Source organism: Neovison vison, chromosome 7 (genome assembly GCF_020171115.1).
Source record: "Neovison vison isolate M4711 chromosome 7, ASM_NN_V1, whole genome shotgun sequence".
Taxonomy (NCBI): Eukaryota; Metazoa; Chordata; class Mammalia; order Carnivora; family Mustelidae; genus Neogale; species Neogale vison.
In genome coordinates, this window is record NC_058097.1 from 191368219 (window position 1) to 191388455 (window position 20237).

The window sequence follows — 20237 nt, forward strand, 5'->3', positions numbered from 1 at the left end:
AGACTTTAGACAGAACAAGCATTATTATCTATAATAATGTATTTTGCTTTTTAATACCGTAAGTCCTAAGATGGCTCACTGGACATCTGTTTGGAAGTGTGAAAATTTCATGCAGGTATTTCTGAACTGCTGTCTTTGAGAGGGACAGAGTCCCTTAGTTGGCTTCTTTGAACCCCCAACTTACCAGTCATCTACCATAAATGTCTCTTCTCTAGATGAGTAAACGGAGGCCTGGAATGCTGAACAGTGTCACAACACACTCTAGGACTTAGAGGAATAATTTGAAATAAAACCCAGCTCTCCTGATTCTGAGACTATGTTCCTTCTACTTTATTAGAACTACTAAAATTGTATTGAAGTTCTTGGGCTATAGATTGAGGTTAGCCCATATTGTAGACTGCAAACAGTGTCCTGGAAGCCGTGTACCTAGTTTAGTAAAAGGGATAATATGAAGGGTGTGTCTTTGGGTTTTAGAGGAGCCTAAGAGAACCTTATTTTATATTCCCATTTAAAGTAGTGGTCTCTAATGTGTTCCCACCCAAGGGCAGACAGCCTCTGCTAAGTATCCAGAGCCAAGAGAACTTTACTACTGGAGCGGTACTTTCCCTGTATCATTTGGGATCAAATAAGATGGAGCTGTTATGAGATTATACTGTTAGCAGCTGGTGGCCATATTAGTGGCTGGAGAAAAAAGCAGGTCAAGAGGGTCTGAGACACAGTGTAAAACTTGTCCAACACACTTAGTGATTACTAATTAAAAAAAATATTCTTTTGTAGATTTTCTATCTCAGAGTGGTGTGCTTATATCAGCCCATAGTAAATGAAGAATCCAAACAACGTGACTGAGTTCATTCTTTTGGGCATTACAGAGAACCCGGAGCTGCGGAAAATACTCTCTGCTGTGTTTCTAACCATGTATGTGTCCACAGTGTTGGGAAACCTACTCATTGTGGTAACTGTGATCACAAGTCAGAGTCTGAGATCACCTATGTATTTCTTCCTTACTTGCTTGTCCCTCATGGATGCCACCTACTCTTCTGTCATTGCCCCGAAGATGATTGTGGACTCTCTCTCCAAGACCACTACCATCTCATTAGAAGGCTGCCTGACTCAGCTCTTTGCAGAGCATTTCTTTGGTGGTGTGGGGATCATCCTTCTCATCGTGATGGCCTATGACCGCTATGTGGCCATCTGTAAGCCCCTGCACTATACAACCATCATGACCTCTCGCATGTGCTGTCTGCTGCTGGGAGGGGCCGGGCTGGGAGGAGTTTTCCATGCAGCAATACAGCTTCTCTTCATGTATCAGATACCCTTCTGTGGCCCCAATGTCATTGATCATTTTATGTGTGATTTGTTTCCCTTGTTGAAACTGGCCTGCATGGACACGCACACCCTGGGTCTCTTAGTCATCCTCAACAGTGGGGTGATGTGTGTGACCATCTTCCTTATCCTCATCACCTCCTATGTGGTCATTCTCTGCTCCTTGAGGTCTTGCAGCTCTGAAGGGCGGCACAAGGCCCTCTCCACCTGTGGCTCCCACCTCACTGTGGTCATCTTGTTCTTTGTGCCATGCATTTTCCTATATGTGAGGCCTGTGGCCTCTTACCCCATAGACAAGGCAATGGCTGTGTCCTTTACCATTGTTGTGCCCATGTTAAATCCATTGATCTACACCCTGAGGAATGCTGAGGTAAAAAATGCCATGAGGAAACTGGTGAAACGAGTGACCCTGGATGTCATTGGCTTATGTGCTAAGGAAAGATTTTTCCTACAAGGATAATGAGTTCCTGCAAGTCCCATTCATTCCAAATCATTGGGCGCCCTAGAGTCAATGGCATCTTTTATGTGTGCCATTCAGATTAAGATACTATAATCAAGTTATTTCCTAATTCTCTAGTACATTTGCTCCAACCTTGTTTTTAAAAGACTCTGGGAACCCTTTTTCCTCTTCCTTTATTTTATTTTTTTTTTTTTTAATTAATTCAAGTCTGGTTTTCAATAATTCCAGTCCTGGTTCAGTGTTTTTGTTTGTTCTTACTCTGCTTGCTGCTGAACTTCTCTTTCCCAGAGCTATTGCTTGGCTGGCTCCATCTCATTTTTTTTTTTTTTTCCTATTTTTACCTCCTTAAGGTGAAGTTTCCACATCTCTTTAAACAAGTCTCTCCTGATGTTTTTCCCTGGTCATTCCCCTTAGTTATTCTCTGCCTCTTCATTCCTGGATTCATTTTACTTGTTTTCATTTTGCCTCATGTCAAAAGAGAAGAAAAAGCCCATGGCAGCATAAATAACTGGTTATAAGTAAAAAATTTAGGATTATAATGTATCTGTTTTAATTTTAGAATTACAGAACTGGAAGGATCTTAATGATATTCCTAGCCTCAAATGTTTGTACTCTGTTTGGGAATTTTTCTAGTGTCAAAAGTGGGTCCAAAAACTCCATCTTCTACTAAATAGGTAAGAGCTGTTTTTACCATTTGTGTTGAAATTATTACCTGTCAGTTTGAATACAAATTTCTTCTCTTAACTCTTATAAGGTCATTCACATTAAATAGCTTTCTCGTTAATCATATTACTTCGGAATTCAGTGCCTGTATTCTTTTTTTTTTAAATTTTTTAACAATTTTAAAAAAGATTTTTATTTATTTATTTGACAGAGAGATAGATAGATAGATAGATAGATATCACAATTAGGCAGAGAGGCAGGCAGAGAGAGAGAGAGAGAGGAGGGATCAGGTTTCCTGGGGAGCAGAGAGCCCAATGTAGGGCTCAATCTCAGGACCCTGGAATCATGACCTGAGCCGAAGGCAGAGGCTTTAACCCACTGAGCCACCCAGGAACCCCCAGTGCCTGACTTCTTTTATTTATTTATTTTTAAATTTATCTATTTATTTATTTATTTTTAGCATAACAGTATTCATTGTTTTTGCACCACACCCAGTGCTCCATGCAAACCATGCCCTTTCTAATACCCACCACCTGATTCCCCCAACCTCCCACCCCTCCCCGCTTCAAACCCCTCAGATTGACTTCTTAACAGTAACATCTGAAACAAGTTTTGATCTTACTCCCTTTTTATAGGAACTTGCTGTTACTAATGTTAGCTTATAAATCATATGATTCTCTCTATATTAGAATTGAAAAATTCAATACTATTCATGATACAAATGCAAAGCAAAATAGGGTAAAATGTTGCCCTAGTTTGGAGAAGAATATTTTCCTAAAGAGCTATTGTAAGCATGAAATTAATGGAAAAACATTAGATGAACTTGCTTCCTATTTCACTGAGAAAAATTAAATCAGCAGAAGAACATTTCCACAGAGTCATGACTATCAATATACCAGCATCTCTTCAATTATATACTACCTTTCTACCTTCTCCAATAAACACATAACCTTGCTCCTATCCAAAGGCAACCAATCTCTTTACAATCTGTGTTCTGAGCCTCACCTCCATTTCACTTACATAAAGACATCTCTTATTTCACCTATATTTCCCTTACTGATGGATAATTTGCTTCAGCAAAGAAGCAGTCTGTCATTTCTTTTATTTTTAAAATGAAATCTTCCCTTGGTCTTATTTCCTTTATCACATACTACTCCATTTCATTTCCTCCTCTTTGTAGCAAAACCTAAGAGGCTCTTTGATGCCTGTTATCCAATTCTTTCTATTCTCTTTAAACATTTTCCAGGGATACTTCAGTACCTAACATTGAAAACGCTCATTTCAAGATCACCAGTGACATCTGTGTCCTAAGTTTGAGTAGGCTTTCCACATTTCTTATCTTATGGACTCCATCATTAATCCCAGTCAGAAGACTGAAGTATCTTTCTGTGTTCTAATCAGACAATAAGCAAATACAAAAGTACCTCCTCTTTCCCTGCAATTCTAGAACTCCATCAGTAATTCACTCTATCTCACCCTGGATATTCACCTAGGCAGTGGTCCTTTGGGAAATTTGGCTGGCTCTGCCCAGTAAGGCCCCGATTTTGAGACACCATTTTCTATAATGAATTAATAACTCCCCTTCACCAGAATGACAAAGTATATTTTCATTAAAATTGATAAACTTGATTCTTAAATTTGTATGTATGTGTAGCTATGTTTGAACATCCTTGGCAATAAAATCAGTGTGAGGGACATAGAGATAGGGGACAGGATCTTCTACAAACCAGAACATACCATAAAGCTCTGCTTTGTAAACATTTTGCTGTAGGCCTGTTAATAAAGAACTTTAACAAATGGAAGAAATGGCCCAGAGATTAAGCCATCTATCTTTGAAAACTTGGTATAGATTTTGTATATTTATAAATGATGAAGGCAGGATTTTAAATCTGAGGGTAGAATGGTTTATTGGATCAATTCTAGAAAGGCAATTGCTATTTATCTCCCTCTACCCAATTCCCCTCATTTCATACATTTCTTTGTGCCTGTCTCTATCTCCATCCTCTCTCATTTTTGATTTGTAAGTCTGTTTTTGAAACTTCACTTAATATTTGCACCAATAACATGTTTGTTATTTTATCTGTCTCCCTCACCTTCACACTATTATTTCAGTGTTACAGCTCTCATTTCCTCTAACAGAATCAAGTAATTAGTGATGGAGAAAACAGGGCATGGAATAAAGTGGAAGATGCCAAGTGTGGTTTGAAGTAGGGTCCAGAGTTCCAGAAATAATTGCTAGAGTCCTGCTGTTGAGTCATGTGTTTAAAGGATCATCTTCTCTAGGAATGTGGTCCTGGTCAGATGGTTCTTCTGGTCAGGGAATCTCTCTAAAATATCAGTGAAAAGATAATAACACTTGTTCCTTAACACCACAGGTGAATAACTCCTGTCCCTCAATACCACAGGTGAAAGTGCTTCTGCAGGTTCATTTTTCTAATGAATCAATTCAATGCTGCTTCTTTTTGTAGATGTGAATAGACATAAAAATAGGTAGGATACAGGAGTGTGTAGAACAACAGACTCCTGGGTATGTGTCCTCTCTGAAGGGACATTATGAACTAAGTCTAAGTTTCCCTCAAGCTTCAACCCCAGGGCTACCTAGATTCAGAGTATACAGACCTGCCATTCCTTCTCTTTTAACAAAAAAATGGAAAAGAGAAAAAGTCCTTTAATCTTTAAAAATTGTGTCCTTTAGTTTTAAAATGATGACATATATAGCTTAAGTACTGAAGAATAAAAAGTAGATTTCAGATTAGACTATACATCTTTGCACATTATTCATAAAATGTGCTAATCTTTTAACAAGCACCTGTTGCTACTCTACTTCCAACACATTACAGGTCCTGGTGGGTTGATGTTGTACTTCATCCCAGGACTCAGCTCTTGTATTTAGTAAGCACATGGGCACATTGTCTTAATGCTGCACAGAGATCTTGTATTCTATCCCAGTGCACAGTTTTGTATTCCTGAATATGAATGGAATGGAAAGTGTCTTCAAATGGAAACCCAGAAGTATTTGGAAAAGGAGAAAAGAAAAAACTTTAATTGGTTGGAGACATTAAAGTTTTGCAAATACTTGATCAAATCAGATCACAGGAAACTGCATCTTGAAAAATCATACTGATGTGAAATTGCCAAACCCTGGTGAGAACAGAGAAGCAATTCCATAGGGTCATGACCTTTCAGGGAAACTTCCTTAAAGTGCAGTTGGAAACCAAGGAGGAAACTTTTCTTTCTTTCTTTCTTTCTTTCTTTCTTTTTTTTAAAGATTTTTATTTATTTATTTGACAGAGATCACAAGTAGGCAGAGAGGCAGGCAGAGAGAGAGAGGAGGAGGAAGCAGGCTCCCTGAGGAGCACAGAGCCAAATGTGGGGCTGGATCCCAGGACCCTTGGATCATGACCCAAGCAGAAGGCAGAGGCTTTAACCCACTGAGCTACCCAGGTGCCCCAAGAAGGAAACTTTTGCTTCTTTACTTTTTTCCTGGAGACCATGTTGAAGATTGATAAGTAGTGAGGAACATTCTCTACCTTGTCAGCCAGAGTTACTCTTCCTCTCCCTCTTACATGTACAAGTAAGACTTGGGACACGCTTCACATGTTGGGTAGCCATTGAAGGGGCTTTTCTCTGTGCAGTATAGGAGATTGCCATCACCAGAATTTTCAAGAAACTGACAAATGGTGAGATTTATAATGCACATTTTTGCATTTTCAGAGAGGATTTTAAAGTGTGAGATAGTAGTTAAAAGAATGGTACTGTTGTCCAGCTACCAAGTTTAATGCAAGCATTAGTCTATCACTTAGCTGTGGACCGCTGGGCCAGCTGTATTACTTTTTTTCACCCTAAATCTTCATTTTTAATGTAGATCATATATAAAAAGTCTCAAAGGATTTGGAAACAAAATAATCCACGTGGTGTTCACAGGACAGCACTTGACACAATAACATGTTATCAATAAATAGCAGCTGTTAGAATGCAAACATTTTTTAGAGGTTTAGGAGTACCTAATACATCAAGGCTAATGAAATTAGAACTTATTTAGTTTTTCATCTTCAGTTAAATCCAAATGCTGATGTAATGCTACATATACCTATTTAGGTCCTAGTCATGTTATCCTATTTTTTATTTGTTCGGGGCTCCTGGGTGGCTCGTGGGTTAGGCCTCTCCCTTCAGCTAGGGATCATGATCCCAGGTTCCTGGGATTGAGCCCCACATTGGGCTCTCTGCTCTGCGGGGAGCCTGCTTCCTCCTCCTTTCTCTCTCTGCCTGCCTCTCTGCCTGCTTGTAATCTCTGTCTGTCAAATAAATAAATATTTTTTTAAAAAGACATTCATATGAGGCTAATATGTACTAATAAGTGCATAAAATCTTAAATTCAGCCTGAAATAGGATTATAGAATATTACATACAATGGTGACCATACTATTAATTCCTCATATAGTTTTGCTTGTTTCATTTTTCTTTAATGTCCTCTACCACAGAACTAATAGATATGGGTATAAGCAAGATGTCAGAGAAATAATTCAGGAGAGCAATCATAAAGTCAAGAGCTAGGCTTGAATAAAGTATTAGTCACAATAGAATCTTTAAGGGCAGAAATGAGATCCAATTAGGTCAGATTAAAAAATGCTATGAATGAGTTGCAGTCTAGGGGCACGGGGGTGGCTCAGTGGTTTAAGCCTCTGTCTTTGGCTCAGGTCATGATCTCAGGGTCCTGGGAGGAACTCTGCTCAGCAGGGTGCCTGCTTCACCCTCTCTCTCTGCTTGCCTCTCCTTCTACTTGTGATCTCCCTCTGTCAAATAAATACACAAAATCTTTTACAAAAAAAATGAGTTGCATTCTAAACTGGATACTCTAACAGTCTGGGTATATGAAACAGAAAGAGAATCAGTGATCTAGAAGATAAGCTGAGGGAAAGAAGGAAGTTGAGTAAAACAGAGATAGGCGTCTAGAAGCACACGAAGAAATGGTTGGAGAGATTAATGAAGACATTAAACGTTCCAATGTCAGAATTCTTGGGATTCTCATATAGTTTTAAAAAATTTACTTGAATGTTCAAACAGGAATTTCTGTTATTTTCAGAATGACTGATGCTAGAATTAGTTTTGTGCCAAAATGAGGGGGAAGGAAATAGTGGGCAAAGGGGAGAGTGGGGAGGCAAAATTTCCCAGGTCACAGACCTGGAGATGGTTCACAGTTCCATTTACAGCCACGAAGGTCCTTGAGCAATCTCTGGTGCACCTCTAGTGTATTGAAGAGTATGGCTATTGAGGAAGAATAGACCTTTGAATCTTTGGGAAAGTTTGGGCCATGATACATCTATTTGTGAAAAGCTTATAACAGTTTAACACTTTTAGTTTAAGAAACTATGTTATCATGAGAGTTCCACCTACACAAATTAATTATACTGGACACTTGATAAAATGATTTTCAAGCTCCCTCTCCTTTTTTTCTGAACTGCTAAGTTGATGGAAAATGATGGTGTTGTGGATTTGAAGATTTTTAGGGGTGTCTGCGTGATCCAATTGCTTAAGCATCTGACTGTTGCTTTCAACTCAGGTGGTTGATCTAGTGTCTTGAGATAGTGCTCTGCCTCTGCATTCTGCAGAGTCTGCTTCAGACTGCTCTGCAACCCTGTTGCAGTTGCTTTGCAACTCTGCATTCAGCATGGAGTCTGCTTCAGATTCTCTCTCCCTCTCCTTCTGCCCCTCCTACTCATAATCTCTTCTCGAGAATAAATAAATCATCTTAAATAAAGTAAACTTGATTTTTAATTTTAAATTTCATACAGTTCTCTCTAGATACTTACTGAAAATAAAAGTCTATTATTTTTGTATGTTCACATCTTGATTTTCATTATATTAACATGTCTGTATAAATGGGCAGAGTTATTACGCATTTGTTGTTTTTCTCTTTTCACATTATAAAAATGCTTCACCATTCATGTCCTCACACTATTAATTAGTGTTTCACTGTCAGTATCAGGTGCTATCAATCTGTCATAGCCTGAATTGCAGAAGCATCCTCCTATTGTTGACCATGCTAGATATTTCTAAATTTTTACTATCATAAATTACATGACATCATCCTTCATTATAAAAGTTATACCACCCTGGGGCACCTGGGTGGCTCAGTGGGTTAAGCCGCTGCCTTCGGCTCAGGTCATGATCTCATGGTCCTGGGATCAAGTCCCACATTGGGCTTTCTGCTCAGCAGTGAGCCTGCTTCCCCCGCCCCTCTCTCTGCCTGCCTCTCTGCCTACTTGTGATCTATCTCTGTCAAATAAATAAATAAAATCTTAAAAAAAAGTTATACCACCCTATTTCACTTTTAGAATAACCTTTAGTGTGGGAGTTACTACTATAAGGAACATAAACATGTTTGTCAGTCTGGAAATAATGCAAAGGAATTTTGCAAATGATTGCATGAATAAAGCAGTTTTACTGCAACTTTAGAATTAGGATATTTTTAAAACCCGTGATTTAAAATAAAACCACATATTTTACCTTATGATAATCTAAAATTTCAAGCTTACTGTGTGTGTAGACAGTGCTTAAAAATAATGCCATTGATAAATTGTATCTTTAAGTAATTGGGCATTATCTTCTGATTCTACATTCATTTATTCTGTGTTCTTCATCAAAAGGCCTCATCCAAACATGAACAAGGGAATCAGAAGGCTTAAACCTCTACAGCTGGATGGAGAGTTGAAAGGCCAACCTGCTCTTCATTCTTGCAAGGAGAGGAAAGATCTTGTTCCTTTCTGTTGACACAGTGGGAAAGACTTAGGTATTAGAACTAAATTTTCTCTATTAATATCCCAGATCTAACTTCTATTCTCAAATCTATCTTTGTATGCATGAGTTTCATATCAGTACAATAAGGATAAGACCTAACATGGACTGTATCCTAGGCACTTGGCCTACAACTATTTTTTGTTTGTTTGTTTTGTTTTGGTATTATTTAACTTAGTAAAACATGGCAACACTCTGGTATAGGTTTTTTTTTTTTCCCCCTTCTAAATTCCAGTTCCTATTTTAAAATGATGAAGAAAACAAAAACAAAAACAAAAACAACAACCAAGCAACTCAACACATGGATTCTTGCTCTGTGTTTGTATGGAGCTTTCCCATGTATCTTTCTCTTTTATAAGGAATGAATGAACTCACCTTAAAGGCCATGTTCATTTCAGATGTTTAAAGAAATATTTGAGAGTAACCATGATTTGCAAGTGCTTCTTTTTTTTTTTTTTCAGAATTTTTTTTCCCAATTTATTTATTTTCAGAAAAATAGTATTCATTATTTTTTCACAAGTGCTTCTTAACCTGAATGTTATTCTTCTGTTTGCAGATCAGGCAAACTTCTAGCAGGGATAGCATGCAAATGTACTCTGCTCCTATTCTGTGCTCAGGGGTGGACATGATAACTCCAGTGTCATGCTCCTTTCCTTAGAATCCTTCTCAGCAGTTCACTCCAGGAAGCCAGTGCTAAGAGACTAGAGTTGGTAATTGAGATAAACTATTTCTCCACACGTGGAGGTACCTCCTTTCCCCCCTACTAGAGCTCTAGCTATTTTAAAGTATTTAATAATCCTTTTTCTCCTCCTCAGTTCTTCCTGAGCTTCCACTACCACCTTCAACAAATTTGAATTTTGTGTTCACAGTGATGCTAGAAACACAGAAGATAATTTTTCATGTAGATGCACCAACTTCTTAATGACGACTGTATCACTTTTCACTGGTCTGAAACACATTTTTCTTTCTCATAATTGTAGCCTCTACATGGTCCTTCTGGTAGCTTTGAGCTTTCCCTTGGAAATCATGCAAAACCAAAACTTTGTAACTTGAGTTTGTCCTCCTGGGGCTTTCACATAATCGTAAATTCAGAAAACAGTACTTGTTGTATTTTTGTTTGGATACATTGCAACTGTCAGGGGCAATTTGCTAATTGTTGTGACCATCAGCAACAGCCCAGTACTCCTCGGCTCCCCCATGTACTTCTTCTTGGCTTTCCTGTCCTTCCTGGATGCCTGCTTCTCCACTGTCATTGCCCCTCAAGGTGATTGTGGACTCCCTCTATGAGACAAAAGGCATCTCCATTGGAGATTGCTTGACCCAGCTCTTTGCTGAACACTTCTTTGCTGGGGTGGAGGTGATTGTCCTCAGAGCCATTGCTTATGATCAATATGTGGCCATCTGTAAACCCCTACACTACACAACCATCATGAACTATGGGCTCTGTGGCATTCTGATGGGTATAGACTGGATGGCGAGTTTTCTGCATTCCATGATAAAATTTTTCTTTACTCTCCACCTGCCCTTCTAGGGCCCCAATACCATTGATCACTTCATGTGTGATTTGTACCCATTACTGGAGCTTGCCTGCACTGACACTCACATCTTTGGCCTTTTGGTGGTTGCTAACAGTGGGTCTATCTGCATCATAATACTCTTTGTTGCTTGTCTCCTATGTTGTCATCTTCCTCTCTCTGAGAACCCATGAAGGGTAGTGGAAAGCTCTCTCCCCCTGTGGATCTCTTGTCGCTATTGTGGTTTTCTTCTTTGTCCTCTGCATATTTGTGTATGCACAATCTGCACCTGTTTTCTCCTTTGACCAAATGGTGACTGTCTTTACACCATCCTAACTCCTTTGCTCAATCCTTTGATTTACACTTTCAGGAATAGGGAAATGAAAAATGCCATAAAGAAAATATGAAACAGACTAATGGTGGTTTGTAGAGACAAATGAAACATTGAAGTTCAAAAAAATTGTGAAGAATAAAAGTCAGATATTCGAGACAAAATCTTTGTGTGTTTTGACCTCTTTAATAGGAGCTTATATGTTGGAAAAAAAAAAAGAAAAGAAAAGAAAGAGAAAAAGAAAAATGAAAAGACAAAAAGCCAGTAATATGGTGCCAGAAAAAATATTTTCACACTTAGTTCACTTACCAATTCTCATTTGGTAATTCAGTATTCATATAAATTAAAAAGTGTTGGAGATTATGTTTACTTAATATGTAAGATCCAGTGAAAGATTAGGAAGAGAAATTACCCATCAAAACTCTTGCCACTCATCCCATGTTTTGATAAATCTTTGTGGAGGAATGACAAAAAACATCTGAGAGATTAGAAACAGAAACTTAAACTATTTCAAGTTAAAAGAAACTTATGTGTAGGATATTGATCTCTCTGATCAATGAAGACAACAGTCAGGACTCAAGGGTGGAGGAGATCAAGAATTCTCATAAACTGAGCAGTATAGGAGATCGTACATCATATGACTATGTTCTGAAAGAGGAACTCATACCTTGGATTTCATGACCTCACTTCCCCATCTACTCTTATTTATTTTATTTTATTTTTTTATGTTTCAAGAAAAGTTATTGCTTTCTGATATGCTGATATAATTTAATTTTCTTATTTTTTTTTTGTCAGTTTCCTCTCGTGGACTGTATGCTCTAGTTGAGGCAGGGAATTTTTTTTTTCATTATGTATCATAATAGTCTAGAACATCCTTATGTAGGAGTTCAGTGAATAACTATTGAGTAAGTGCATAAATGAGGTGTCTTCCCATATGCCCCTTTAAGTATATCTGTAACATTAACACACCAAAGTAAAGTTTGGCAAAGGAATGTAGTTATTGCTGATATTAGATCTTAGTAATGGTATCTCTCTCTCTATATATAAAATTTTATATAATATGTATAAAATTATATTTTATATACTTTTACATAAAATATAATTATATGTATATATGTACATACATGTATATATTTTTATATATATTTATACTATATATTTATATAGATAAAATTTCATATAATATATATAAAGTTATATTTTATAATCTTTTATATAAAATATAATTATATGTATATATATTTTATATATTATATAAAAGTACATAAAATATAATTATATGTATATACAAAATTCAAGTAGAAAATAAAGCCACTGCTGTCTATGCATTTTCTCATTCTTCACACTCTGTTCCCTCTTCCACTCTCTGAAAATAGTAAGTCTTGCTCCCAGTGATTTGAATTTTAATTGTGACTATCTCTTTATTAAAAAAAAAAGATTTTATTTATTTGACAGAGATCACAAGTAGGTAGAGAAGCAGGCAGAAAGACAGGAGGAAGAAGGCTTCCTGCTGAGTAGAGAGCCTGATGTGGGGCTCGATCCAAGGACCCTGGGATCATAACCTGAGCCAAAGGCAGAGGCTTTAACCCACTGAGCCACCCAGGCACCCCTGAACTATTACTGATCCAATTAAAATCATTTCTATCCTCAAATTTTCATTGTATTAGTTGGGTTTATCTAGCCAGAATTTCTGAATTATTCATTGGAAACCTTCCTTTGTAAGATACAACTTTAAATAAGCAGAGTTTAAATCAGTGCCCTGGTTGATGTTAAGATGAGGACAGGGGGGCTTAAACTAAGACAAACCTCAGTTGGGAACCCTGCAATTGCACTACTGGGTATTTACCTCAAAGATACAGATGTAGTGAAAAGAAGGGCCATCTGTACCCCAATATTTATAGCAACAATGGCCACAGTTGCCAAACTATGGAAGGAACCAAGATGCCCTTCAAAGGACGAATGGATAAGGAAGATGTGGTCCATATACACTATGGAGTATTATGCCTCCATCAGAAAGGATGAATACCCAACTTTTGTAGCAACATGGACGGGACTGGAAGAGATTATGCTGAGTGAAATAAGTCAAGCAGAGAGAGAGTCAATTATCATATGGTTTCACTTATTTGTGGAGCATAACAAATAGCATGGAGGACAAGGGCAGTTAGAGAGGAGCGGGGAGTTGAGGGAAATTGGAAGGGGAGGTGAACCATGAGAGACTATGGACTCTGAAAAACAATCTGAGGGTTTTGAAGGGGCGGGGGGTGGGAGGTTGGGGTACCAGGTGGTAGGTATTAGAGATGGCACGGATTGCATGGAGCACTGGGAGTGGTGCAAAAATAATGAATACTGTTATGCTGAAAAAAAAAAAAAAGACAAACCTCAGTTGGCATTTGTTCTATTTCCACACAGTTTCATGATGGGATGAGCATAGTTGAGTGATTTCAGGAACTCCTGGCATTGTTTTGACAGAATTTGGAACCTCAATGTCATCCAGTCTTATGGTGTACAAGAAATTTAATGAGCACTAAAGGTCTTTTGACTCAGAGATTGAAGAATCTTCATGAGATTGTTGACTCAGCTTCTTGCCTTTGGCCACTTCAGGATCTCCTTGCAAACAGCCCTCCAAAATTTTCCCACCAGAACTGGAGACCTTAATAATTCCTTCAAATGTAAGGAGTTTGTTTAGGACTTTTGAACAGGGAGGTTTAATGCAGGGGCTCGTTCATTGGCTGTTCTTGTTCTCCAGGCAAAGAAATCTTATGACCTTACTGTGCACATCTTACGAACATAAAAGAGATTTGGACTTACACTTAAGAGATGTGGATTCTAGGCTCAGTTCTGTTACCAATTAGCTGTGGGAACTTTGTGTGGTATTTCACTTCACTGGTTCTCAGTTCCTCATGTTTAAGTAAGATTAATAAGAACACATGATTATTTCTTCTGTGCTTTCTCTGAGCAAAAGATTCATTCTTTCCCTATGTTAGATATTTTGAGATTTACAGAAGCCTTTTAAAGGTAGGTATTCATATTCCCATTTAATTAATGGGGAAGCTGAGGTTCTAAGATCTTAAGTGACACACCAAACACCATTCTTAGGATTCTTCCAGTCCATTTGTAATAAAAGAGGCCAGTGTTGGGGTATGATTTCCTCTCAGACATTTATGTGAGATACCAGGGCTTGCGGCTTGCTGGTTACCACTAGACCCTTCAGCAAGAGTACAAAGCATTGTGCAATCTTTTGTGAGCACCTCTTACCTCCATTCCTGCCTCCACCTTGTGTTCTTCCCCTGTACCCTGCATGGCTCACCTCATCCCCATTGAAGGTGCCTAGCAGACAGTGACACACCTGGCAGGTGATTCTTGAACCAGAGTGCTGGGTAGTAACATGATTTTCCATGGGAAAAGTAATTTATAATGCAATCTACATCATCTTTGATAGCTTATAACTATTCTCAGGCAACTTTCTGTGTGGATATGAAGAATGGCATATATCCTTCTGTGTGGCTATGTGGAACGGCACACATCTTTTTTTAAAGACTTGTGTATACATTATGTATGGATGTATGTATGTACGAACGTATGTATGTATTTGAGAGGGAGAAGAGAGAAAAAAGTAGGGGGAGGAGCAGAGTGAGGGGGACAGTAGGGGGACAAGCAGACTCTGTGCTGAATGCAGAGTCTGACACAGGGCTCGACCTCATGACTCCAAGACCATGACCTGAGCCCAAATTAAGAGTCAGAGACTTAACTGATTGAACCACCCAGTACCCCGTGGATGGCACACACATTTAAAAAGAAAAAGAAAACACAGAAGACATGTATTCAAAAATTCCTTCCCTTTCCATCTTTCCTTTCTTCCTCTCTACATTGACTTAGAAACATAGTTAACATTTGGAAAGGGAGTACTGAATATTAATGTTAAAATTTATATATATATATGTAAAATTATATATATGTGTATATATGTATATATGTGTATATATATGTATATATATGTGAGTGTGTGTGTGTATATATATATATACATATATATATATATATATATATATATATATATTTGGGACACCTGGGTGGCTCAGTCAGTTGAGTGTCTGACTCTTGATTTCGGGGGTCAGGTCATGATCTCATAGTTAAGAGATTGAGCCCTGTGTTGGGTTCTTCACTGGGTGTAGAGCCTGCTTAAAATTTTTTCTTTCTCTTTGCCTTCCCCCCAACAACTCCTGTGCTCTCTCTCTCTCTAAAAGAAGTATTCAAAAGAAGAAAGAGAGTTGAAAGAAGAAAAAAAGAAAGAGAAATTTTTATTACTGGTTGACTTTTCCTAAGAGAAAATTGGAAATTAAAGAAGGTAAGAAACTTGCTTAATATCACATAGCAAATAATGGTGAAGCTAGGGCTCATATCTGTCTATCTGACATAGTTCATATATCTAAGCCTTTAGGCGGCTTCAACAACTCTCACGCTTCTAGAAGAGATGGGCTGAAGCAAAGTTTATGGAGAAGTGAACAGATTTTCCTCTCCTGCAGTTCACAGTGAGTTGAAGCTAACTAATTGGCCCCAAAGCACGTGTTTGCCCATGGACCGTCTGAACAAGTTGACACATTGGACATCCTTTGGGATGGTTGGGAGTAATGGTATTTCTGGAGTTCCTGAGGCTGGATGCCTGCCTTAGGCATTTGTTAACTTGTGTGAGAGTTGCCATAAATATGCAGTGCTGTGGAAGAAATCAATTACTCATACGTTTTCCAAAGAAGCAACTCTGGGAAGAGAGGCAGCCTCAAAGGAATTTCTCTCTCAGAGTGCAGGGATAAGGTTCCTTCACAAAGTTTTGAGGAACTGAATTAAGAAATTTCTCTTTTTTATGAACATCTCCCCTACTCCAATCTAGAGCTTGTTGTTTTTGTCTAAATTCGTGTTTTGGGGGTGGAACTATGTGATGTAGGGCCACATGCAGAGTCCCTTTTCTGCATAAACTCTCTACATCCCATCACCTCTTGTGATAAAAACATTGATAAATCTCAATGAAGTATAGTTTGCATGTTTTATTCAAGCTTCATATGATTCAGCCTCTAAGTAAATTGAAGTTGAAGATAATGAAAAAATTTGCTCTATTGGAAGTCATCTATTTTTTCATAAGCAAAGAGGTAAGCTTTTTAGTCTGTCTGAGATCATTTCCTTACATTCCCTTGTCAAGCCTGATCTGATGGAATCTATATTCAGAGTGTCTTCTAACAAATGGTGAAGTTCCTGGACACTATTTCCACCCATGGTGTACTGAGGTAGTTAAGGCTTCCCAAACCTTTGCTGGCCTCAGTGCAAGGATTTCCTACTTTCAGATCATCTCTGTTTAATGTAGGGGTGGTGTAGAGCAAGAAACTTCAGCATGGCATTGCGGCCAACTTGGGAGAAATTTCTCTCTTGGGGAGTCCCCTGATTTGAAAAGTTTTGGGTCAGTGGTGATGCTTCTGGGCTGGGTATAACTAAGAGTGCACTTTCTACACACTTGGGTTTTAAGACCTTGTTAATCCTCTGCTTATGACTCACCCCTGCAACTTCTGTCTGGTTTTGGGGTGAGGGATTATGTGGTGGGTCAGAAAGAAAGAAGCTGAACTCTCCAATGAAACCTCAGGTCAAACGACCCTCTCCGATATGTTTGCTCACCTCCCCTCTTTTGTATGTCTTTTCTATCTTCTCCCCTAACCCTTCTCTTCCTGGTGTCTCCTCACTCTCATTCTCCTTTCTCCTGTTCTGACTCTATGCTCTCCTTGCCCTATCTTCCTCCTCTCCATTATTCATTTGGGTATCTAGTTTTCCCTATTCCTCACCATGCAGTTTATAGAACCCGATTTTTACAGAACTGGAAGTTAAGGTATCAGATGGCATCCTTCTCTGATCTTTCAGGATTTACCTTCTCTTGCATGCAAGATTTGATGTTTGATTTGATGTTTTATATGCTGTGGAGGGTGAATACTAGGGAGAGAAAATGCTATCTAGTAGCATCCCATTCCTGCTTTAGCCTGACTGTGCTGTACCACAGAAACTTTCTGGATCACATGTGAAACTTTGTATACAGATTTTTCTGTACATAAAGCAAGGGGCCACACCGAACTTGCATGAAAATGTGAATGCCAAAAAAACTAATAAAAGAGGAATATTGTTTCAGTGATGTTTGAAGATTACAGAACAAGAAACATATATAATCTGGGATTGCATAATTCAATTGAGTGTATAATCCAAATATTAAGTATATATATTAAACATATGTATGTATTTAATAAAGCACATATTAATAGAAGAGATAGAGGTAGAAGTCTATTGACCCAAGAAAACCTAGGGATGGCTTTTGGTAGCAACATAATTTGAAATGTAAAATTTAAACAGGCAAAAAGTAAAAATTAAGATTAAGGAGAAGAAGAAGCATGCTCTATTACTGTGAAGTCACCCAAAATCTGAAAGATAAGACAGTCTGGGAGTGTGAAGGAATAGTGATGGAATTCAGTGATAGAACTATGAGTGGTGGTGTTGATCTCATATAATGTGCATATCTTATAAATGCTATTTTCTTGTCTTAATGCCCCAAATCTTCTTTTTGCTTATTTAAAATAGAACAAGATAGAGCTACATCACTTGGATTTACTGATTGTCCATTATTTGCCCCTAATCCTCTCTATTACAACCTTTTAAAGTCACCCAGATGCCCCAGGAATCTAATGTTTTAAAACAAAACAATCATTATTTTTATTCTTTTCTAATGCTGTCAGAGACCGTTGGAACTATTGATCACAGCATATAGTTATAGCATCTCTAGTTTATCATACAACACTAGTATTATTTTAGCTAAATGGAAAATGAATTTTAAGTTTTATTTAGATAAGGAATTTTATTAGGGTAAATGGGAAGTTTATATTCTATTTAGAGAAATTGAGAATAAACTTATGGCATACTTGAATTTCAGAGAACTGTGCTGGAAAATCCAGTTTACATATTTAAGGCCAATACTTCACTTCTTTATCATTTTTGAAACTTCACTGACCAGCCAATTGATAATTAAGTGACCTTTGTTCTTTTGAAACCAAAATTCACTTGGTATTATCACATATGGTTTTATGTAATTCTTATATCAGTAATGATCTTATCTAAAGGTGTGTTATCCTTCTGATTTGGTTGAAAAGAGGCTGAGGAAATATTTATATGCCCCCTTACATAGATTGAAGATATTAGTATGTACTTAGTATATATTGGTAACTACTTTGTTTTGTTATTGATTCATTGAAGGATTGTTGATTTATCAGAAAGAGCTTCTCAAAACTCATATTAAAATAAATTCTACATTATTTGAAATAAATATTAAAATGTACAGAAATATTGTAGACAGAATAAAAATAAATTGTGCTAATTTCCTAAATGGAAGCATTAGAAGAAGGTATAATTATGGCTGCCATGAAGCTGAATTAGGAAGTAATTTCTTCTTAAAGCATAATCCAAGCAAGGTACTCAAGAGGTCAGGAATAAAAAAGGCAAACTGGTGACCAAATCAAGAAATGTTTATTTTAAGAGAGAGTCTCCAAGTGTATATATTTTAAAATCATAAGGTATAATCTTTTTCAGTAATTCAGCTGCATTTACATTGTAAGTACATCATACACATAGGTATATACTTAATAAAGTACCTATTAGGGTGTCTAATTGTCAAATGAAGATAAAGCTTCAAGACCTTGAAGTGACCTGATCAAAATCATACAGCAAAGTCATTAGTTCTCAGAACTTGGCAGAACTAACCATTATGTGAGAGCTTTATTACCCCTGAAAATCTTGGTCCACATAAGAAGACCTTCAGTTAATGCTCATGGTTAAAGCATGGACATAGCATTAAAAAACAAAACCAAGTTTCCCAAGTGATTTCAATATATGAAAAACTGAGAGCCATTGGTTTATGTGTTGATGGAATTAGAACTATATAAGTGCAATTTTGAGTCCAATTTCATCCCCTTAGCCAGGTCACATTTCCCCAATTTTCTCTGCAGATGAACAGTTTCTACATTCCCTGTAACCATGGAATTGAATAGCAGTGTGAGTGAATTCATTCTGCTTGGGCTAACCCAGAATGTTCTGAAAGAGAAAGTCGTGTTTGTGGTCTTCTTCTTTCTATACCTTGCAACTCTGATGGCAAATTTACTGATTATGATGACCATAAGATACAGCCGGACACTTGGGAGCCCCATGTACTACTTCCTTTTCTACTTATCCTTTGCTGATACCTGCTTCTCAACAACCACTGCTCCTAGGTTGATAGTAGACTCTGTATCTGAGAAGAAAGTCATCTCCTACAATGAGTGCATGACCCAGATTTTTGCATTTCACTTCTTTGGGTGCATGGAGATCTTGGTGCTCGTCCTCATGTCCTTAGATCGCTATGTGGCTATTTGTAAGCCCCTGCGGTACACAACTATCATGAGCCACCGTGTCTGTGGTACAATGGTGAATCTGGCCTGGGTGGTATCTTTTATCCATTCTTCTTCACAGATTTTCTTGGCTTTGAAACTACCATTCTGTGGACCCAATGTTATCGATAATTATTTCTGTGATATGCCAACTTTGTTGAAACTTGCTTGCATGGACACTCATTTAATTAATTTACTCATAGTTTTTAATAGTGGGGCTATCTGCATGGTAAGTTTCATTGTCCTGCTTACCTCTTACATTTTTATCTTACATTCTCTGAATAACCAGAGTGCAGAAGGAAGAAAGAAAGCCCTCTCTACCTGCACCTCCCACATTATCGTTGTCATCTTATTCTTTGTCCCATGTATATTCACATATGATCGTCCTGTAACTACATTTCCAATGGACAAGATGGTGGCTGTGTTTTACACTATTGGGACACCCTTGCTCAATCCTCTGATTTACACTCTGAGAAATGCAGAAGTGAAAAATGCCATGAGGAAGTTATGGTGCAACAAACTCTGACTTGAAATGGAAAAACAAACAAACAAAACAAAACAAAACAGAAGACTCCAATTTCTAATCCTGTAACAGCTTAAATAAAATTGGGCTGATAGAAATCATTTCTATGTTTTCATCCCAGTGTGGACAATTGAATCTTCTCCCAGTAGGTTGTTTGTAGATATAGTAGAATGACCACAGAGCACAGAGC

At 37.7% G+C, this 20237-nt stretch overlaps 2 protein-coding genes and 1 pseudogene across 2 annotated transcripts; all 3 read left to right on the forward strand.

The window, feature by feature from the left end:
- The first annotated feature begins 820 nt into the window (after positions 1-820).
- On the forward strand, positions 821-1940 carry LOC122914345 (olfactory receptor 4C6-like). The gene has a single exon (XM_044260974.1). The coding sequence runs from the start codon at positions 821-823 to the stop codon at positions 1781-1783; it is 963 nt and encodes a 320-aa protein (XP_044116909.1). The 3' UTR covers positions 1784-1940.
- Positions 1941-7413: 5473 nt separating this feature from the next.
- Positions 7414-11162, forward strand: LOC122913616 (annotated as a pseudogene).
- A 7973-nt stretch (positions 11163-19135) lies between these two features.
- On the forward strand, positions 19136-20050 carry LOC122914346 (olfactory receptor 4C11-like). The gene has a single exon (XM_044260975.1). It carries the CDS (start codon positions 19136-19138, stop codon positions 20048-20050), a length of 915 nt encoding a protein of 304 aa, XP_044116910.1.
- Positions 20051-20237: the final 187 nt, after the last annotated feature.

Coding starts and splice junctions, on each gene's coding strand:
- LOC122914346 (XM_044260975.1), top strand. CDS start 19,136: ATGGAATTGAATAGCAGTGTGAGTGAATTCATTCTGCTTGGGCTAACC.
- LOC122914345 (XM_044260974.1), top strand. CDS start 821: ATGAAGAATCCAAACAACGTGACTGAGTTCATTCTTTTGGGCATTACA.